The sequence below is a fragment of the Corylus avellana genome, chromosome 1, assembly GCF_965113065.1.
Source record: "Corylus avellana chromosome 1, dhCorAvel1.hap1.2, whole genome shotgun sequence".
Taxonomy (NCBI): Eukaryota; Viridiplantae; Streptophyta; class Magnoliopsida; order Fagales; family Betulaceae; genus Corylus; species Corylus avellana.
The window spans coordinates 9,826,793-9,849,261 of record NC_142490.1 but is presented as its reverse complement, the minus strand read 5'-3'; the positions used below and the strand labels follow the sequence as shown (position 1 = coordinate 9,849,261).

General features: G+C 35.4%; 2 protein-coding genes across 3 annotated transcripts; one reads left to right on the top strand and one right to left on the bottom strand.

The window, feature by feature from the left end:
- The first annotated feature begins 801 nt into the window (after nucleotides 1-801).
- FAS1 (chromatin assembly factor-1 (FASCIATA1) (FAS1)) lies at nucleotides 802-9,730 on the top strand. Its single transcript, XM_059581749.2, has 12 exons — nucleotides 802-1,416; nucleotides 2,470-2,569; nucleotides 3,480-3,627; nucleotides 3,705-3,828; nucleotides 4,215-4,486; nucleotides 4,571-4,891; nucleotides 6,439-6,520; nucleotides 6,633-6,773; nucleotides 7,836-8,249; nucleotides 8,436-8,573; nucleotides 9,239-9,278; nucleotides 9,382-9,730. Exons 1-12 carry the CDS (start codon nucleotides 958-960, stop codon nucleotides 9,540-9,542), a joined length of 2,400 nt encoding a protein of 799 aa, XP_059437732.2. The 5' UTR covers nucleotides 802-957; the 3' UTR covers nucleotides 9,543-9,730.
- A 2,417-nt stretch (nucleotides 9,731-12,147) lies between these two features.
- Nucleotides 12,148-14,601, bottom strand: FT (PEBP (phosphatidylethanolamine-binding protein) family protein). Of its 2 annotated transcripts, none has more exons than XM_059581752.2 (4): nucleotides 14,266-14,601; nucleotides 14,094-14,155; nucleotides 12,828-12,868; nucleotides 12,148-12,528 (listed from the first exon to the last, which is right to left on the bottom strand). In XM_059581752.2, the coding sequence occupies exons 1-4, from the start codon at nucleotides 14,464-14,466 to the stop codon at nucleotides 12,386-12,388; spliced, it is 447 nt and encodes a 148-aa protein (XP_059437735.1). In that variant the 5' UTR covers nucleotides 14,467-14,601; the 3' UTR covers nucleotides 12,148-12,385. The 2 variants fall into 2 exon arrangements, with proteins under 2 accessions (XP_059437735.1, XP_059437734.1); XM_059581751.2 differs by having other exon boundaries at nucleotides 12,154-12,609; nucleotides 14,266-14,592.
- Nucleotides 14,602-22,469: the final 7,868 nt, after the last annotated feature.

Genomic DNA, 22,469 nt, shown 5'->3' with positions numbered 1-22,469 from the left:
TAAGACAAATGTTACCGTTATTCTTAGTATTCTTCTGATTTTTTTTTAATTTTTTTTTATGTAAATATTGTTTTTTAAAAAAGTTAAAAAAAAACCCTTACCCACCAATTCCTCTTTTTTTTTTTTTTTTTTTAATAAAAAATATCCACACAGAATCATAAGAAATCATAAGAAATACGAAGAAATGTCGTAACATTTATCATATTTTTATTCCCGTATAGGCATTTTCCATTTGAATCAAAACAAATGAAAATGGCTATCTCTAGTGGATCTAATTCATTAATTTTCCTAAAAAAAAAAAAATCATTCTTCTTCCTTTTTCAATTTACTTATAAATAATAATAAAAGAAAACCATCGAATTCTATATAAATTGTCTTAGAAATTTTGTTCTAAATTATCTTAGAAATTTGAAGAGAATTAAAATTAGGCTAATAAATCACAGGACTCACTCTTTACTCTTCTCTTTTTTAAGTTGACTTAAACAGAAACTGATCAAGAAGCGGACGTGGCACGATCATCTGCTATCTGGGCACAGATTTCCTTGACACGTGTCCCACACCCTGTCCGTCGCGCCCGCCTTGCGCATTCTAGCAAAGCCAAAACAAAGGCGCGGCAAACGAAGTTTGATATAACCGGCAAAATTTCTTCACCATCTCCTTTGGCGGGAAAATCAGGGATTTTTTTTTTTTTTTTAATAAAAGTTTTCCATATTTTTGTTTAATAAAAAATTAAAATTTTGTTCACATCAAATTATTTATATCACTTTCGCACCCAACACTCAACAGACAGAGGAGAAGGAAAAAGAAAAAAGAAAAAGAAAAAGAAAAAGAAAAGAATTCAGAAAGTAAAACCAGAGCATTTATCTGTGACAGCAAAGACTGTGAAACTCAAATCCCTGGTTGCTTTGTGTGCAATCGGCGATTTCTGGGGGCGAGGGTTTTTCGATAGGGTTGGAAATGGTGGTGGAGACCGTGATAATCGACATGGATGAGGACCCAAAGGGCCAGGAAATGAACGGTCAGGATCGACCTAGAAAGACCCAGAAGCGAAAGAGGGCGTCTTTGGGACAAGAGCCCCCAAAACCTGAGGAAAAAGCGGCACAGATCGAGGCTCTGAGCGCAGAACTCGACGGGTTGTTCAGTTACTACAAGGAATTGAAGGAAAAAAGAGTGGTTTTTGATCTGGGTATTTGCGGTTCGACCAATGCGGTGGTGGCGGCGTCGATGGAGGAGAGTGAGCTTCCATTGTCGAAGCTTGTGGAAGAGATTCACGAGAAGGTGAAGGGGAGAGGGGTCACGGTGGCGTCGGTGAAGAGCAGTGTGCTGTTTGTGGGGCAGAGGGTGATGTACGGGGTGCCCAATGCGGAGGCGGATGTGCTGGAGGATGAGTCTGAGGCGTGCCTTTGGTGTTGGGAGGTGAGAGTTTGGGTCTTCTCTTGGTTTTTCGTTTGTTTTGGCGTAATGGGTTTATTCTACTCTATGGGTTTATGCGGTGCATTGTGTTTGATTTGGTGTTGGGATGGAAGTTTCTTGGTTGCTGTTTTGATTGTTGTGCATGTCTGATATGGTGTTGGTTTTCGAACTTTCTTGCTCGGTTATGGATTTTTGACATTTTTGCTTACTGGGTTTTTTTTGGCTCCTGGCGGTTTGCAATTGGGTATGTCTTAACGGGTTTGTTTTATTTTTCGTTCTGTGTTTCGCGACTCTATTTTTGTTCTTTAACTGTCGTACGTGGTGTCCTTAATTTTGGTTAGCTTCCAGGTAGTGGATACATTCATCGTCTTGTTTGTTTCTGGATGTCTCATCATTCTTCTTTGCCGTGATAGTCTAGAATTTTGCTTTTTCGCGGGATAGTATGCTCATTGATTGGATATAATTTGGTGTAGGGAGGGAATCGACTTCGTCTCTGCTTTAGTTTTGATGTCTGTGTAAATCTTTTTGAGATTGTCCTGTTAATCGGTATGCCCGAAATGTGGATATATGCAATTTTGTGGTTGATAAATAATTTCATTAATTTATTTTTGAATATTAATATAGTTTTTATTCATTTTATGTGTTTGTCTTTCTTGTTCTTTCACAGTGTCAAATGTGTAATAATAAGTTCTGTCGCTTTTATTGGAGATTTGATATATTTGATAGATTTTTTTTTCTTTCACAGAACTGTTTATCTTGCTCTTTTGATCGTTTATTGTCCTTCGACTTGCAGAGCTTATTGGATAACTCTAGAATTTACTTGTTTTGCAATGTCCTGGGTTTATTGGGTGTACTCAGTATTATTTCTTGTGTTCCACCATCGTTATATGTTGTCACCTCTTAGCAAATCTTATGGGAGATTGCATTGCTCACTCTTCACCTGCTTTTAATGTCTATGTAGCACATGTAACTTTGTTGACTGCCATCTTTGTGTTTATTTGGTGTATCTACTCTCTGCCGGTGTATTAATTGGTTTTTTTTTTGATTATTTTGTAGACAAGGGATGTAAAGTTGATTCCGAAAACTATGCGTGTAACCTTGAATTTTAGGCGCACTTGTCGAAAAAAGATCCATGAGAGGATTATTGCAGTTTCTGGTAAGTATATGAGTCCTTAAATATATGGCTTTATTTGTTTATTCATTATGCTTCGAGTACATTACATATTCAGAATGGAGAAACGTGAGGTTATCATTTGTCCTGTTTGTTCCTATTCATTGCTTGTGGTTGAACTTTATGTGCGATGGTAAAAGTCTCTTGTTTGTCAAAAATTATAGTCGAGTTATGTTGAAAATTGTGTATAATTTTAAAAGCTAAGGAGTAAAGGGGGTTTAAGATTGGTAATATGCCTTGGGTTGTGGAGCATTATTACAGTGAGTGACCTTGAATAGAATATTTTGATTGAATATAACTTTTGTTCTTGAAAAATTAAAGGAAGAAATGAGCAAGAAAAGGGGGGGGGGGGGGGGGGTGTGGATTGTGGTTGGAGAAAGGCATTCCATGTTCTTTGAATGAGGCCAGAGAAAGAAGATGAATCAGTGGAATAATGTTATAAAGATTGTGTAGAGATTTTTGGAGAACAAAAAATTGCTGCCTTGCCATGTTGAACTTTCATCTGCTCTAGGTCAATATTTTGAGTATTGGGGTTGGATTTTCGGAGAGTCTTAACAATGTTTCCTCTTTGGGTGGCTCGATTCTAGCATGTGATGATTATCACATGAGCTGAAGATCTGAAGTTTTGTACATTCCCAGACATTTTGGGAATTGACAAGCCACAAGCAAGAGAAATGGTGATCCCTCATTTATTGGACAAAAGGTAAATGCAACAGTTTTAAAGTTCCATACAAATGGAAGAGAGGGGCTTATAGAGTGGTTAAAGCAGGAGGTTTATGTCTATATATTTAGATGTATAGTAAAACTTTGGTAATTCTTTAAGCTCCTATTGATTATTTCTCTATTCACACTTAGGTGAGTCTTGCGCTCTGATAGAGTTTGTGGCATATTTCAGGAATGATGACAGCATTACGAAAGTCAGAGACTGATAAGAATTGCGAACACAACCTGACAAAGGCATTGGAAAAGCTTGTTAAAGTGCATAATGAAGCAGAAATACGTTCATATATGGATAAGCTGTTACATAAAAATGGAGCAGACATGTATGTATCTGCAGTGGATCTATAAGCTTGGTGCTATTATTTATTTTTTAATATTTTCCCTTCAATTTGCTGTGTAGGGCTGAAAAGGAAGCAAAACGAGAAGAGAAATTGCTAATTAAAGAAATGGAGAGAAATAAAAGAGAAGCTGAAAAAGAGAAGAAAAGAATGGAACGTGAACTTCAGAAGGAGAAAGGGCAAACTGTAAGTGTAGTTCTTTTTTATGGCATTTAGTTATGGCTTCAGCTGCTTTCTTAGTAGATCTTCACGGTGACGAGATATGTTGCTTGAGTTCATTGATCATACTTTTCTGCAAGGTTACAATAGTTTAAAAACAAAGAAACAAAAATAGAAGTCTCCCATAGGTGCACAGGTCTTTTGTACAGAACAAGCTTTTCATTTGTTTGCAAAGAGCTTGTGGACTAGATGTTCTGTCATAAAATGGGCTGAATATTTCTAAATAGTTAAGTTTATCTTATTCCTAATATACTGGTGTCATGCCCGTTAGGGTAGATATGGCTAACTTAACTTTTGTTAACTCTTTCTGCTTAGTTGTTTTTCTGCTTCTTACTTGTATTTCTTTGAAGCAGCAAGAGGAAGCTGAGAAGGATCAAAGGCGTCGAGAAAAGGAAGAAGCTGAACTGAGAAAGCAACTTTCTATACAAAAGCAGGCTTCAATCATGGAACGTTTTCTTATGAGAAGCAAAACTAGCCCATCATGCAAGAATGACCAATCTTCAGCCAAAGCAGCCACATCTGATTCATCAAGTAAAAAGTGTGGAAATATGCCTGATGCAGTTACTTTATCAATGGACTCTGCCCTATTGTCAAATGATGACATCAATGGTGACGAAATCCGCAAGTGGGTTTCCTCGTCATACTATTTAACTCTTTGAGCCATGTTATTCTTGAAAATATTGGAACTAAAGTTTGATGCACTATGCAGGTTACACTTTTCTTCTTGGCGCTGCTTAGGTCATTCTATTTGTTCAAACAGAAAGCAGCATTGGGGCATTCGTCAGAAGCCTAAGACTAAGCTATTTAAGGAGCTTAAGCTCTCAACTAGTAGAGGACTGGCTCATGATGATGACTTGGGCATAGATAAGCTTGTTTGTGGATGGGGAGAACAGACTTCTGATGAAAGATCATGCCATGCTAATGCAGATAGTTCTCTTTGCAATGTCAGTAAGTGTAACTGGGGGAAGCAGTTGTTGCAGTTTGATAAGAGCCATAGACCTGCATTTTATGGTATTTGGCGTAAAAAAAGGTAGGCTCCTGTTATGTTAATTTGACTTTGTCTTCTGTTTTATGAGACTAATATAGATCTTATTAGAATATTTACATTGTGTGTATAGAATCAGAATTTTCTAACAAAAGTGTTCTTGTAGAATCCAACTTTCTAATTACTTGTCTGCTTACCATGCTTAATTTCAAATGAATAATGCTTCAAATAATTGATTAGTGATTTATGTTTTGATAGGTAAATATAGGTGGCATTTCTCATCTATTTGTGTGCATGTCTCTGCTTGAATTCCCTAGGTAATAATGAGCAAGCAGAAGCAGAAAATCAATTGCTCTTCAGTGCTTTATATGTTGTGGTTCTGTGTTGGTGTTCTTTGTACTTCTATTGGACGTGGAGCTTCTGCAACATTATATCCAAAAAGTGATGTGGTTTTCAATAATAAGATTATACAAGCAATTACAGATGTTACAATGAGTTTGTACCTTATAAATTCTGAAGTATGCCTTTTAAACTATTATAATGATTTGAGCTATTAAACGTGAGTATATGAGATGTGTGTGTGTGTGTGTTTTAAAAAAAGCAAAAGGGTAAAAGAGGTAACCAGAAGCTGGAACTTCTATTTAGGTGTAACCATAGTAGCAAGTTACTGCTAAGGTAACACTTATCAAAAAGTTACTGCTAAGGCAACAATCAAGAGGGGTCTAGACAGGTTTGCAATGTGGGGATACATAGGCTCTCTTTCAAGACGCATCAAAGCCATAGAGTGACCTCAGCCTGATTAAGGGCATAGTGACAGGAAGCCGGTGAACATGGATTAATGGACATAAGTCTTGTCTCTTAGTATCATGCCCATAGCATCAAAACTGTAGAGTGACCTCAGCCTGATTAAGGGCATAGTGACAGGAAGCCGGTGAACATGGATTAATGGACATAAGTCTTGTCTCTTAGTATCATGCCCATAGCATCAAAACTGTAGAGTGACCTCAGCCTGATTAAGGGCATAGTGACAGGAAGCCGGTGAACATGGATTAATGGACATAAGTCTTGTCTCTTAGTATCATGCCCATAGAGACTCGGATCCATGTCCTCCCCCTCACCAAACCACATGGGAGCAAGTCCCTTACCACCAAGCCTATCCCTCTGGTGGTTATATAGGATGTGGTTGGGACTTAATTAATCTTTGTTTTCAGTATATGCAGGTACACTATATAAATAAAAAAGATAATGAATCAGCGTATGTATGCATGCTCCTCTCAAATTTGGTCTATTCTTGTTAGAAACACATTGCTTCATATGCTCTTCTGAGTCCATTTAAAGTTAGATTTGATTTTATTACTGCCTTTGATGCAAGAGTTGGAAATTGAATCTTAACATTATATAATATCTGTAGTCTAGCTTGCACTTTTCTATACATGTCTTTGAAAATGTATTGTCTCAAGAAGCTACAATTGATATATAGTATTCTTGTAAGGTTTAACAGAGATGTCTCACCTAGGGTGTTGCTTAGACCCATAGAATGCCATGGGGTTGAATTTGGCATTGATTTTCTGTGCTTTTATCTATCTTTTCAGTCATGTTGTTGGCCCACGCCACCCTTTTAAGAAGGACCCAGATGTGGATTATGATGAAGATAGTGATGAGGAATGGGAAGAGGTACTGTCAAAGTTTTGTTAATGCAATTAAATCCTTTTTTCTTTCTATGAAGTTATTTAAATTAATCCATATTCTAAAGATTATGTCCAAAACTGACATCCTAATTGTCCAGGAGGACCCTGGTGAAAGTCTTTCAGATTGCGATAAAGATGAAGAAGAGGAAAGTTTGGAGGAAGGATGTTCAAGAGCTGATGAAGAAGATGAGAGTGAAGATGGATTTTTTGTACCTGATGGGTATCTCTCTGAAAATGAGGTATGAGCTGACAGTTGAGACCCTGCATTTTACCCATATGCTTTATAGTGTGCATACTTCCCCCTCCAAAAAAAGATTAAAAATTGTGTTCATATTAGTCCACGGGTAATGTATTTATGGATGATCCATACTCTGATTTGGTGGTTTTGTTAACATAATATCCAGGTTGCAAAAGTAATTTGATGTGTAGAATGACAACCTCATTTCCTAAAGTGCCCTCACAAGCTATTTTTGAAGTTATTAGAGTCATTCTTACCCTTATCCATTGTTAATATAGTCATTGGTTCTAACTACAAGTGAAAATGTCTTGCAGAGGATATCAAATCAAGTAGCTACAAACTTCTGCTTCTTTACATTTTCTTTATCTTTTGTAGAGAAGTTGAATATTGGAGGAGTCCACTTTTGTTTCTTCTAGACCACTTGCATTGATTAAAACCACATTAAGAAAACTCCTGCTTGTACATTTCTTCGAATTTCTAACTATATGAGCAGTTCAAATTTGATCCACCTTGTTCTGATATAATATCATCATTATAAAAATATCTTTCTGCTAGAAATATGAAAGAAGTGAAAATGAACTATAATTGCAAATAAAAAGTCACCCAATACAAGGTATTTCATCAAGTATGAGGTACCAAGAAGATACTATAATGTGTGAGATGTCCAATACTTGAATCACGAGAATGTGGGAGCTCATTGAAGCACATTTATGCATTAGCTTCATGGAAATATTTGAAACATGCCTAGTTTATTCTATTAGGGTCTCAAAAGGTCTTTGCTTGTTTGAATTCTATTTTGCTGCAACTTCACTGAGAGTCACAGTGATGCTTGTAAATAATAAAGACATAAAAAGGTGACGACTTCCAAATTATGAAAGATGAAATGAGATTGTCTTGAAATTCACTGTTTGTTTATCTGACCCCAAGGGCCTAAGATTTAGCCACAAGTTCAATCACCATGAGCACACCTAAAAATTCATTATCTCTAGGATCTGTTCTTTCTCACAATATCAAATCCACTTAAAAAATACTTCTTTAAAATTTGTTTGTTTTGTGCATGCAGGGAGTACAAGTTGAGAGAATGGAAACTGATGTTGCAGTTGAGGAGGCCAGAAGCTCACCTAACTGTAAGCAAGACTCAAAGAGAGATGAGTTCTGCTCATTGCTTCGACAGCAAAAATATCTTAACAATTTGACTGAGCATGCTCTTCGGAAAAATCAGCCCTTGATTATATTAAATTTGATACATGAGAAGGCTGCTTTGTTAATGGCCGAGGATCTTAGTGGTACTCCTAAGCTGGAGCAGATGTGTTTGCAAGCTCTGAGTATGCGTGTTTTCCCTGATGGCCCACCCATAGAGATATCGATTGAAAACACTCAAGATGAGGATCAAGAAGCTTGCCTGTCGGGTTCCAAGGGCAGCAGCACGCCAATCTCAACTGTGAATGCCATAACGGAATCAGACTTACCAACAATTGTAAGTTATGCATTTCATTCGAGATGTAAAATCGGACATTCATGAGAGAAAAAGATGTGTGTGTTTTTTTTTCTGCAGCTTATTGATACTATGAAATTTCAGGAAGGAATATTTTGTTCTTGCCCTTGATTTTATTGTGATGGCATGCAATCCTTGGGTACTAACAGTAGTCTTGCGGTTTTTCAGGTGTCTGCAATTCAATCATCCCCACAGGGCATCAGTAAGGTTGTAGAATCTTTGCAGCAGAAGTTCCCTGCTGCCTCAAAGACTCTGTTAAGAAGTAAAGTACGTGAGGTATCGGATTTTATGGATAACCGCTGGCAGGTCAGTGACTCTTTTTTCTGCATGGTGAGGGTGAGGATGCCTGTGTGCATGCATTTTTCTAAGCATCTGGAAAGAATTATGAAAATGGAGATTTTTGGTGAAGGGATCGGATTGATATGTCCATACTATTTATAAAGTGAATTCCCCACTTTTGTGTCCGCCATGTGAAGACAAGTTGACCTCAAAAAGGCTAAAAAACTGAGTAGAATATGCTACTACCGAAAGACTTCTTCATTAATTCTCTTTTATATGTAAAATGACCTCCTTGGAAATTGACTATCTTTGTTGATTTCAAATCACGCAACACATTATAGAAGGACAAAAATAACCTTAAAATGAACGAAAAATTAGAATATTGTATTTTAATGAAAAATTAAAAATAAATTATATTTTTATGGGAATTTTACTCCGTAAAATTCTCTTTGACTAATGGAGATAGCATCTTCTTGATATTTTAAATCCTGTAATTCGAATTACTCTTGAGAAAACTTTCCTTTTCTCATTAGAATAATGAATATTTTGACTCTCTTGATGAAAGATGCATATGTGATTATTTGTTTCATGTCTTCGACTCCGACTATGCTCAGTCTACGCTTAGCTTGCTGGATTTTAAATAAAAGAGTTGGTTATGAATTGCTGAAAGGTATGATTATCTTGTGATGCAGGTCAAGAAAGAAATTTTGGACAAGCTTGGCTTGTCGCCAGGTACTTGTTATGCACTAAAATCTGGATTGTCTTTGATTTCATCATCTGAAGGATTTAATTTATTTATCTGAGACTAATTGAGTTTTCTTTTTTCAATTACCAGAAAAGGGTGTGGGGAGGGCAAAAAATATTGCTGCCTTCTTTTCAAAAAGATGCTTGCCGCCTACTGCTAAAAGTATCAACAACAACCCCAATGAAACCTCTCCTCAGCCGTCTTTGAAGCCAGGTTTTGCTGACCAGGGGGTATCACAGTTGCACATATAATCACACGTGTAGCCTCCTTGCTTTTGTTTAGTGATCTGGTTTCTCTCACAATGCTAGCTCTCCCCCATCCATTCCTGCCTCACTTTCTTTCATGGCATGTGTTTGTCATTTGCTGGTCTTCCCGGATACTGAATTGTTACACTAATTTTTTTTGTTTCAGATGAGGGAATTGAATTACAAGTTATTAGTGTTTTTTTTTTTTTTTTTTTTTTTTTTTTTTTTTGTAATGTAAAAAGTTACTTCTTATAAATCAACATTCATTCAAAGATAGAATGTTGGAATCCCCTATTGTTTGCACCAAAAGAAAAACCAAGCTTTTAAGTGTCAATTAGAGTGCCTTTTTTCATCATATGCGCATTCTCAAAAGTTGGAAGCTTGTTTGTTGCGTCTCTCCCCTGGCCTCTTCGTCTGTCTCTCTCCCTCTTTCCCGGATTAGGATCCCGGGCTATTCTTAAAGAATTGCCGGCCAGCACTTTTATAAATCTAAGCCATTGGATATATCTAAAGGCTTAGAATAAGACACTAAAAAGTGGGTGTCTTGTCTCGGTCCCCCCTTCGCTTCTCTTGCCCTCCCCTTCTTCTTTTCAACCTCAATGTATTCTTCTGGTTGGTCTTTGTCAAAATTCGGACGCCGTCTCTGAATTCATTCCTTTTTTTTTTTTTTTTTTTTTCAAAAGTTTAATGGGTTTGCGTCACTGTACCACGCCTTTTCAAATGTTATGATGATACCAACTTTTATGGCTTTTCTGGGTTCTAGTAGCTAAATTGAGTAAACATAATGATTATTGTTGTGGAAAACTTTTAATGACCCAAGCTGCAAGTAAATCTATTAGTGGGAATTGTGGAAAACTTTTATTACTTTTCTGGGTTCTAGACTTCTAGTAGCTGGTTTGAGTATACATGTTGATTATGGACCCATAAACCAAAAATATATTTTTTTTTTAAAAAAATCCGATGAAAAGGAAACCAAAGAGGAAATGTGGATTAGTTGTGGCATGACTCGGTTGTCATCAATGGAGAGAGAGAGAGAAAAGGAGAGGGAGAATGAGAGATGTCAAACTGAGCAGACTTGGGTTTTTTGAGAGCGAGTAACAAAAATGAGTAATGTTAAGGACCATTTTTTTATTCTCTTAAAGCTGATGTGACTTTTAAAATCATCATTAAATTTTAAATGAATTATACTTGAATTTTGATTTAATAGTGATTTTGAAAGCCACATCAGCTTTTGGAGGATAAAAAGATGGTCTTTAACATTACTTAACAAAAAGGGGTCTGGTTTTGGTTTAAATTTTGGTGTGTGTGTGTGTCTTTTTTTTTTTTTCCTAGAAAAAGATGAAAAAAAAAAAGAAGGGAAGAAGCAAGCTTTTGGGGGAAAAAAAAAAAAAATTCAACCTCGGGAATATGCCTCCCACTTTTTAATAGGTGTCTTATTTTAAGCCATTAGTTATATCCAATGACTTAGATTTATGAAAGTGCTGATTCGCAATTTTTTAAAAATAAATGGGGATTTTGATCCCCTTTCCTTACCCCATTTAGTTTTCTTTTCTGCAACTTGACCTCTTAGTCCTATCCGACCCGCCTACACCGTCGTCGCCTATCTTAATTCTCTTCACCTTTCTCTTCCTCCTCTTGGCCTCCCTTCCCTCCGGTGGGGGTTGGTTTCCCTCCAAATCTTCCACCGGCAAAAATTTATTGATCCTCTCCTCCCCTTTGGCAGCTCTTCCTCGCTCTCCTTAAGCCTTACACCAAGTCACTATCCTCAAGTCAAGGGCCCTTATTTTTTATTTTTTTCTGCTTCATTATTTTTTCGTAGGTGCTCCAATTTGTGATAAGATTCCAAGAGTTTCTATCGCTTGAAAATTAAAAGAAAAAAAAAAAAGGGGGATAAATGATCATTTCGAGGGGATTGCCGGATTTGGTCTCCAATTGATTATTTTGAGGGGATTAACTTTTAAATAGTGTAAAGCAATTTCCTTGATAAATTGTCATATGACATCTACTTCATTTCACGGAGAGGATTTTTGTAGCGACTTAAAAGGAAAGTGTTAGCCACATTTGCGTTATGGCTTTAAGATGACTAATCAAGTTATAATTAAAATTTCTTAGAATCACTTTCAACCTCAATTTTTTCTAATAAGGAACTAATGAGCCTTAGCATGTATGACCAATTCATCTTTTCAATGTGACACTAACTTTTTAGGATGCCTCAATCATCTTGTGGTTCACTACTGATTGAGCTACTCCTTGATAGCACAATTTCATATTATTCTAGGAACATAATTATAACAAAATCACCTACTAATGGGAAAATTGCAATCATGCACTTATTACAAAATAATTCCTAAGAATTAATAGAAAGATTGCAATAAAATTCAATTATTATGATTATGGGATTTGGGAAAATATTATATATATATATGGAATCTATCGTCCCCTAACCCATCAAAGCAACGTTGTTCTCAAAGTTGATTATTAATGAAATCTTAGTAAATTAGCTCAATCCATGTCCTTAGGATTACTGCACTTTCCCTTGAGAGTCACCTCTGTATTGCTCAACATAAATCTTATAGTCAATTTTGAAAAGTTCCAATAAATACCTCAAAAAGCTTGCAGCAAGCTACTCCATATCCAAACAATTAATAGAGGTTGAATAGTTTACAACCCCAGATGAATTAGTAGTTAATTAAGGATATAGAAGGAGATTAGGGAGTGATGAGTAGGAAAATAAAAATGGGTGCTCATAGATTAACATACATAAAGTAGTAGGAGAGACTAGCTAGCTAGTTTCTTATTTAAACTATATATATATAGATATTAATTTATGCAAATAAAGAGAGAGGGAGTCATCTTCTCCTTCCGCCTGAGCCGCTTTCCCTCTGGCAATTGAAGTAAAGAGCTGCCACCGGCAATCCCAGATTGTAAAGCTCAGCAAAGTCCTTCGTATTGAAATTTTGGCGCCACCCTGGTGCATACACTGTCTGCCTCCCTAGTTGACGGAACAACACAAACACAAACCGGTGAATCCCCACCGTTGGTCGTGGACTTTCATAGCACACTACCTCTTGCCCTACATTCAATATCAATATCCATTTCATATTTACTAATTACGTACCACAAACAACAACTAATATACTTTTTTTTTTTTTTTTTTAACTAAAATATATAGGAAAATGACAATGCTTTGCCCATAGTCATTTTCACCAACAATTTAGATTATTATTAATTTTACTAATAATATGGTAGAGAAAATCATCAAATCCTAAACATTAATTTAATTAAACTCACCAAAGCTTGCGCCTGTAGTTGCTGGAATATCAGTCACCAACCTACCAAGTCCACAGAGACGAGATCAGTTCTTAATTAACTTATAAATTAATATCGAGCCAGCCTAATTAATTTAAATATATTATTATTGTGTGTGCTTCGGCCATTTTTTTTTTTTTTTTATTATATATATTGTTTCAATTAATGGTTTCCTGCTGTATAAATAAACCCGGCCAGCGAATTGAATAGGCTTGATTGATCGTCAACGTTCTGTTCTCTCCCTTGGATGGAGGAATAGGTGTCACCAATTATCATGCACTGCAGTGAAATTAACCTTGGCACTCATGAGGACAAAAGGGTAAACATATATATACCAAAACTTGAAAAAAAAAAAAAAAAAAAAAAAAAAAAAAAAAAAAGGAGACAAGGAATGTGGAGTTTAGAGAAGATGATGGACAGTGAAAATGATTCTCACGTCCCAGACAAGAGAAAGTTATGGAAATATTGTCTTTGTTTAAAAAAAAAAAAAAGGAAAAGACAAGGAAAGAAAAGAAGAATAAGAACAAGAAGAAGAAGAAGAAGAAGAAGAAGAAGAAGATAGGGTTTATTTCTTTGATAGTACAAGGAGGGGGTCCCAGATTAGATATCCAAAAACATTTGTGAATCCAACGATACTTAAAATAGTGGTCCTCCTCCATATAATTTTGTTGTGGCATGAGAATGAGATATACATATCAATCCATCAATCCAACAAACACCAAACACCAAACACAGACAACTCTACTGTACTACTTTCTAAACAAAACCCCTCATCAGTTTCTGCATGGTCTTGGTCACCCTCTAAGCAATTATTTTTTGCCTTATCCTTTCCGTACAATTACCCATTTTCAATTTCCCATATATATTTTAAATTAAAAAAAGAAAAGAAAAGGTTTTTCACTTTCTGATCACATGCATATCCCTATCTACCTATATCTCTTCTTGATTTCCACAGTTTTAACCCACCCATCACCCATCACCCATCCCATTCCCCCCACCCCCCTCTGCAGACATGGATTGTCTTGGTCTATGACTCTATACTAAACACTTTATTTTTTTTTTTTTGGACTCAGACACTTAATCACACGCAGAGAGATTAATGGAATGACTTTTTCATATTATTAGAAAGAAAAAAACAGGCAGCTCTCAAGCACGAAACATATATGATTAAGGTTATACACCTACTTAAAAACCTTAAACCTGGTGGGAAATTAAATAAGCAACCCTAATTAAGTGTATTTAGCTCACCAATGCAAGTACTCCCTTAGGTTGGGATCGCTTGGACTAGGAGCATCAGGATCCACCATAACCTGCAGTATATATGAATATCATCATCATTATCATCATCATGATCAGAAGAAGAAGAAGAAGAAGAAGGAAGAAGAAAGAAGAAAGAAGAAAATGGAGGTTAATTAATTACCAGAGTGTAGAAAGTCCTGAGATCCTCACCGCCAATATCAACCCTAGGCTGGTTGACAAGCTGGGAGGGCTTGAGCTCACAACCATTATTGACCTCCCTGTTGTTGTTGTAAGTGACCCTGAGAGAAATGGACCTTGTGAAGGGCTCCAAAACGTCCCCTATCACACGCCCTACCGTTAAAGGGTCCCTATCTCTCGGCATACCTGGCCTATATATTCTTGTGCTCAGCTTCAATGAGGGGATTATGGCCCCTTTTTATACATGCCTTCCCCCCACCTTTTGCTTTTCTTACATTAAATAGATTCTAACTTTTTTACTTTATGCTTTTTATATTCTAACTCACTCTTCCAACAACATCAGATGCCAGCCAATAAACATCCATTTACTGATACTCTTCTTCCTCTTTTCTTCAGTGGACCTAAGTTTTTTATTCTGCTTCATCTATATATATATATTTTTATTTTATTCATGTGTCGTTTTGGTCCCCAGTATCCTATATACAATCTTCGTACACAAATATGATATGGACCTTCTACATCTTTACTATTTATATAGTTAATAAATATTAGACTTTTCGATTTTGAAAAAAAAAAAAAAAAAAAGTTGAGATAAAGCAGGAAAAACAAAAGACTAGCTAGCATATCCACCCCCCTTTTTTTTCTTTATAAGTATATAAAATAAAACAATAATGAATGATGACACAAGATAACGTACGTCTACGTACGTGATGCATTCATTCCCTTTCTCTCTTTCACCGATCTACATGCATCCAAATTCAACAAATATTTATTATTATTAGATTTTAATTGTTGTGCTACCGTGCTCAGCAAATTTTTAGCTACTTTAATTTAATTGGCTAGTCGGGTGCGGGCTTAACAAAATAGTATTTTAATTATATTACTACAATGTTGACTCTATTTATAATGTTTCTCTCAACAACATTTTAGATTTGAGATATGATGTTGGGGCTTTCGACCTTTAGAGCATCGTGCGAAACGCTCCTTCCACATGAGTTAAAGCTTTTGCTATCAATCGTGACTCAAAAGAATTGTTTGTACCGTGTGCTTCATAACAAAGACGAAATGATCGAGATACACGACTCGAACCAACCTATTAGAGTTGAACATTCGAAACATTGCAATGTATATGGACAACAAAAAAGAAAGACATTGAAGGAAAGGAAAGATGTTAGAGGAAGACAAGGAATAGAAAGGTCCCCCATTGAATACAAAACCGTGAGAAAGCTCAAAAGCATGGGACCCCAAGGGAGTAACTAGGAATCTGATATTGTATGGTTCCACTTTGTTTGGTCGGAGATATTTATTGAAGGAAAAGAGGAACAGAGGGAATCTGATTGGATGTTTGGCCCTTGTCGCATTCCATACAAAAAGCCATTGGCCAAGGGAGAACCTTCCTAAAATGGAAAGAATTAGCTTGGTGAGTAAGCCAGAACCCCCTCCACCATGCGAAAAGTCCAAACCACCCTCTCCAATTCATGATAAGAACATTGAACAAATCAAGCCCTTGGGTACAATCGGCACAGGCGCATTATTAATAAGGGCTGTTTTTTATACTGCAAGTACTTCCCCCACTTCCCCGGTCACCAAAGCTTGTGACTCTAAATATATATCCTCATTAAAAAATAAAATAAAAAAGTTAGTGGCTGTGAATATATTACCTTAAAAAACAAAAAAACAAAAAAAAGAAGTTAGTGGCTGTAAATATATTACCTTAAAAAAAACAAAAAAAATAATAATAAATAAAAGTTTGTGGTTGTAAATACCTCAAAAAAAAAAAAAAAATAAAGTTTGTGGCTGTGAAGGGAAGTAAATATTCGCTGTCCGCTGCTGATCCCAAGGCCTCATGTGAATTTTCTGTCCATTTTCATAGTACCAGTTTAATAATGATCTAATAAATTAAAACAAAAAGCTTTTTTTTTTTTCCTTTTTTTTTTAACGTTGATTCACTGTTGGTCGAGGTTGGAATCCTCAGACTGACAGAGCATTTGGATGTTAATTAATTAATACAGTATTATATTGTGGTTAATTATTTCATATTTGTATAAAGTTTCCCTTTATTATCTAAAACAAACAATGTGAATTTTGTAATACTTTATATATATATATATATATATATATAGAGAGAGAGAGAGAGAGAGAGAGAAAAGCTACTATGCATCATCCGTATGTTGTTAAGAATTGTCTAAGTAATGAATTTGTAATAACAATTATATAGCCGTCGGACTTAAGGAAGCGTTTATTGTTCTCATCGTTTAGGTTCTTTGGCTACTAGCTGAAGGGTAGGTGCTACTATGGTCACATTCAGGTAAAATAGCCACAGTTGATCTCTCTCGCCCAGTGACGGAGCCAAACAATTTATATTGGGGGTACCGTTAAATTTTTTTTGAAGGTGCCGAGTGGTAACTTGCGTAAGTATGAGAGAAGTTTTTTTTTTTTTTTTTAAAAAAAAAAAAAGCTTTGGCACCCCTAAAGCCTCAAATGGCTCCGCCACTACTCTCGCCTGACTTTTTGCTCATCCAAAAAAAAAAAATCTTATATTAAAAAGGAAAAAAATACAAAATAAGTCCACGTGATTTACCCGATTTATAATTAGTTAAATGTAATATCAAAATGAACTCAGAGGTCCCTAAGGTATGCCAAAAAAACTATTTAGTCCTTACAGCCAAATTTCGTCCACCGACATAACAAATTTCGATTGCGTGAAACATTAGAGTCAATAAAATTGTGATATGTATTCTATTTAAGTAAATGTCATATTAACGAAATCTGTTAAATTTGTTGACGGAATTTGACCGTATTGAGTAAATTTTTTTTTTTGTCGTACTTCATGAACCTTTTGATTTATTTTGATATCGTAGGAAGCTAATTGTAAATCAGGTAAACTACATGAACTAATTTTATATATTTTTTTCCTTTAAAAAAAAAATATAAGTTAGAAATTAAAAAAAAAAATTATATAAATTAGTGCTTGCATACAAAATACTTGAGATTATACGTACAAAAGTTGAATCCGAACAAACAATCCCCAATAAATAAATAAAAATCCATCACTTCAATCAATTACAAAAACTTTGTCACTGTCCTTTACTTTCCATCACCTCACGTGTTGTTCGGCGATTGGACTCGACACTTGCACTTCTAATAATAAACTACATATTACCAATTTACAATATATATATATTGTAATTTAATTTACAATATTTAGAGTTATCGGAGACATTGATAAGGTTTTTTTTTTTTTTTTTTTGTTGGTTAAATTTATTTCTGTTTGAAAAATTAATTTTTTGTTGATATTATTAACCTTATGCTTATGTTGGACTTTGATATTGAAATAAAAGAGAATGCATGAAATAACTGATGCGGCCCTATCGCTTCTTGGTACAATCAAAAAGCCTGGCCACCAAAAAAGGTGGTTTGTAAAGGTGCTTTATAAATGGTGCAACCCAAAGAACTGTTGCAACACATCCGAAGAATAATTATAACAACAGAAAAACTAGTGATGAGGAACGATTCAAAGCTTACTAAAGAAAAATTCCGCACAGATTCACAGGAAAAAACAACAAAATTGCAATGCTTTAAGGGTTTGTTTGGTAATGGGGATGGGGATGGGCCAAGCACTATTCATCACCATTTTCCAAAAAAATCAACATCAAAACATTCTAACTTTTTCACTTTTAATATCAAATCATTCACTTTTTATTATTATTCAAATAAAAAAATCATTACAAAACAAAACTTTTTCACTTTTCCATACTACTTTTTCATTTTTTTTATACAAAACATTCTTACTTTTTTTTCACATCAATCTACATCAACTACAGTGTTTAGGCCATCCCATTTGCCAAACACCCCCTAAGTGTTATAACCACTATTTTGGTTGGGTAGACTCTATTTTATACCATTCATATTTAATTTTTATATATAGTATAAAATTTCAATTTAATATAAAATATGTAACCTAAATTTAATTGTTAGAAATTTCCTACAAAAGAGATAACCATTTTTCATTAAAATATTTTATTTTATTTACATTAACAAATAGTTTTCTTTAATTTTTTCTTATAAAAAATAAAATTCAAAATCCCATTTCTACTTTATATCACATCTTGCTTCTTCTTTTTTCTCTCAAAACTTTTTTATTGTTTTTCAAAAACATTCGTTTTTTTGTGTGTTTTTTTTGGGGAGAGAGAAATGATGAGATGGGGTTGGAAGCGTGACGTTGGATGTAAATGTGTTTCCCAACGACACGATGATTTGATGGGAAGAGAAGGTTTTTGTCAGATTTTATCAAATATTTGAGTGCATGCTGATTCTGAACCTCTCCGCCCTGTTTGCCAATGGCCATAGGACGGTGTTGTTTCAGGGCCGGTACTGTAGGCTTTTTTTTTAGGAATAAGTGTTTGATTGATTTTAGTGAAAATATTTTGTAGAAAAAAAATGAAAAAATATATTTTATATGGAAAAATATAAAAAATTTGTTTTGTAGTGATTTTTTTATTTTAATAATAATAATAAAAATGATTGATGTAGTATAAAAAATAGAGATGTTGGAATTAATTTTGGGGTGAAATTTTTTTTTTTTTTGAGATTGAGGGAGGCCCTGGAACAGTACCGTTCCAGGGCCAAACACACCCCTCAAGTCTCAACCTGCTCATAAGACTTTCTTTATTTAAAGCTTGGCCCATTACATCAAGCCCTACCCTTCATAGGCCCATCAAAAGATATATGTTCCCACTACATTTCTTTTTTCACAATTATATATATATATATATATATATATATATATAATTGTTAAATTTAATTATTTAGTAGTAGACGTAGTTAGTGTCATATAAATTGCTACATTAATTTGCAAGTTTTAAAAGTTGTAATACTTTTAATAGTACTTTCTGAAAAAATCTCTATCAAAATTAAGTAGAATGTTTTTCAACCAACTATTAGAATGTAATTTTAGTGTTGGGACTTGGGCCAGCCCACCATAGGCCCATGATCAAAATGCCAATCTCTCGAGTTCCCAGTAAGTCGACATGCTAAAAGGGTCTTTATTTACACAAAACAAAAATTCGCCTACAAAGAGTTTTAGGAAATACAGGCCCAAGGGCCTATGTTGCACCTCGCAACCTGCTCATGGCCAATTGACGGCCCATTTGCGAGCCACTCAAAACCGGCTTACACCAAGTCGCAATTGCAAACGAAAACGCTCAACTCCATTTGCCAATCTCGAACTTCTCACCCTTCTGAGCCAGCAATTGCCAAATGAAGCCTACACCGACAACAATTTGATACGTGAATTTGCACTTCTTATCGTCGTGCCTTGAGTCCCCCAATCACATAAGCATGCTTCCCTGACACCTACCCTCAATCATGTCAAATAAGCATGTGAGCAGACTTTCATCTTGTCGCCGCCTCTCGAGCAACCCGGCCGCAACGCCACTAACAAACACTTGTCTCTTGTCTCATCGCCGTGCCTTGTCAAGGCGATAGGCTTTGCACAAGCGACACGTCATGGCTCACAACTACGACCTAAACACCTTGCGAGTCTCGACTCGTAGATCCAAAAAATGCGGGTCCCTCCACTACTTGAATCAATTGGTATAAATAGGAGGAATGATGCCATAGGTAAGTTATAAGAACTTTTGACCATTCAAGTAATCTCATTTGTTATTTCTTTCAATAAGGATAATGGCTTAGGCATCAAAACTATCCCGGTACATTTCGGCAAGCTCTTGTGTTTAATTGTTCTTTGTCTTGTAGGTCGAGGTTCTTGACTGCTTAGAGTTGCTCTAGTGTCGTACCTGCCTGGAATTGTTCCAATAAGTGTCAAAACAATTTTATGGATTCATTTATTGCAAATTAAATTAAAACACAAACAAGTTCTAACCTTGTCTATCAGACATATTTCAACTTACAGATAAACTTGACCTTAAAAATTGCTTGTGCTTAAAAAAAAAAAAATTACCATAAGAAAATTGTCTATATAAACTTTTTAGGTGAATTTTGATCCACCATTTTGTTTTCATGAAGCAAAGATAGCTTCTTCTTTTTTTATAGTGTGAATTGCAATTCTTAAAATTTCTGTACTTAGTGCATCAATCTGTAACACCCTGTGAAAATCAATTAATTGGTAATTGACTCTATGGTTCGCCTCCCAGCCTTGTCCTTTACAAAACAAGACCTAGGGATTGCAACCTCTCCAAAAAGAGAGAATACAGCGAAAGACTTTCAACCACAGGAATAAGAAAGCAACAACTAAATACTACAATTATAACAACTAGAGTAACGATAAAACTTTATAGTATAAATAAATCCTCCAATTGTACTGGTCAAAGACCGATCATCAAAATATGTTACAAAAACCAAAGGTAATTGTCTGAAATTAAAATAACAAAATTAACGCCTAAGTTTAAGTAATGCCAGCATGATGACAATCTTAATCATCTCCATTCTCCGCCCATGTGGTTCCTCTATTGTCCTACATGGACTTGAGCTAAACTGGGTTTATATCCTAAAAAATGACCTGAATTAGGTCCTTCGCCAAACCACCAACTGGTTGTCCACATCCATCATCTTCTATGCTAGCTAAACCTTGCAATTATACATAATAATGGAAAGAAAAATAAATGGGTAAGTCTAAAGACTTAGTGAGTAAAAATGCACATAGTATTTATGCTATTTAGTGATGAACTCTATTTGGTAAAGTATGCAACATTTTAAGTATGACAGTTATCCATGAAGGCAATATAGGTATAGTACATGCTATAATCATGTGAATCAATGATAGTTCAACTGTATGGTCTATCCGATATATTATCCTTTCTCAGCAGGGTTGACGCTGTCTCGAGGGACCTGTAATACAATGCCGGTGCCCCGACCATTGTATGCTACTGTCCATAACACTAACAGCCCGACAGAGTCCAACCTCGGGTGACCCACGCTACTAATGATGTATGTTCTGTAGTGACCTGCCCGTTAAGGCTGCGCTGGTCATGGAACAACATTAGATCAAAGGCCCATATATCACATCCACACATACATTTGACCATAAAATTAACATGTGTAATAAGCCCATGGCCTTTATCCCGCATGTATTATTGTACCATGTCATACGATGCAATTATTCTTGTCCGTATTTTACATGCATACTATTACAAATCTCGTCGTCTCATTATCTTGTTAAGTAGGACATTTTCACAAATGGTAAAGTTCATAATGCAACAAAATATATTTCATGAGAGTTGTAAAATACATGTTTGGTACACAAAATAGTTGTGCAATGCAGGAAAACTAATGGCTAGTATCATGTGAGTTCGTACTCACCCAGGTCGTATAAGTCCTTCGAAAATTCTTCCAAAGGGTCCGAGTTTTCCAAATCTGCGGAAAGCCTAGTATTAGTCTAAAGTTCAAACTAAAATGAATCTAGAACATAAAAACAGGGATTATACAACGTCTGGTCAAAATGGTGTTACCCTGAAGTGCCTTGGGGCGAGCGCTCGGGCTCTGGCCGATCGTTCGACCAGAGAGTGCAAGTGGAACCTCATTTGGTCCAACGATCTCCTAAGCAGTTCTAAATAGGTTCCAAGGCTACAAAAGGTCCTCTAGCACTTCCTATCCCAAACTAACATCTTCATACAACAAGAATAAGTCTAATGAAAAAGAAATGCTTATAACAAGATTAAGACCTATACTTTTAGATTTCTAACAACTAAATTACTGTAAAGTATAAGGCTAGCATAACATCTTAATAAAACACTAAGGAGAAATGATTACCTTCCCGCAACTATAATCCTCAAGTGGTTCCTCCTTCCTTTCCAAGGACACCAAGGAAATCACTCATGGCTCACAAAGACACTCAAGCAGGGTTTCTCTAGGATTTAGAAGGTAAAATGGGTTGGTATGAGCGTGGAAGGGGGGTATTTATAGGGTGGAAAACCCCATTAACAATGTAAGTTTTTTAAACTTCTGATATATATATATATATATATACCTTTGCATTGAAGAAAGTTAAAAAGTTAATTAACCAATTACCTTAGTAAACAGAAGTTCATATACATTGAAGAAAGTTAAAAAGTTGATTAACCATTTACCTTACTAAAAAGAAGTTCATATACATAAAATTAACCTTTTTTTTTTTATTTTTTATTTTTATTTTTAATGCTATCAAATTCTTGCATCATACACCAAATA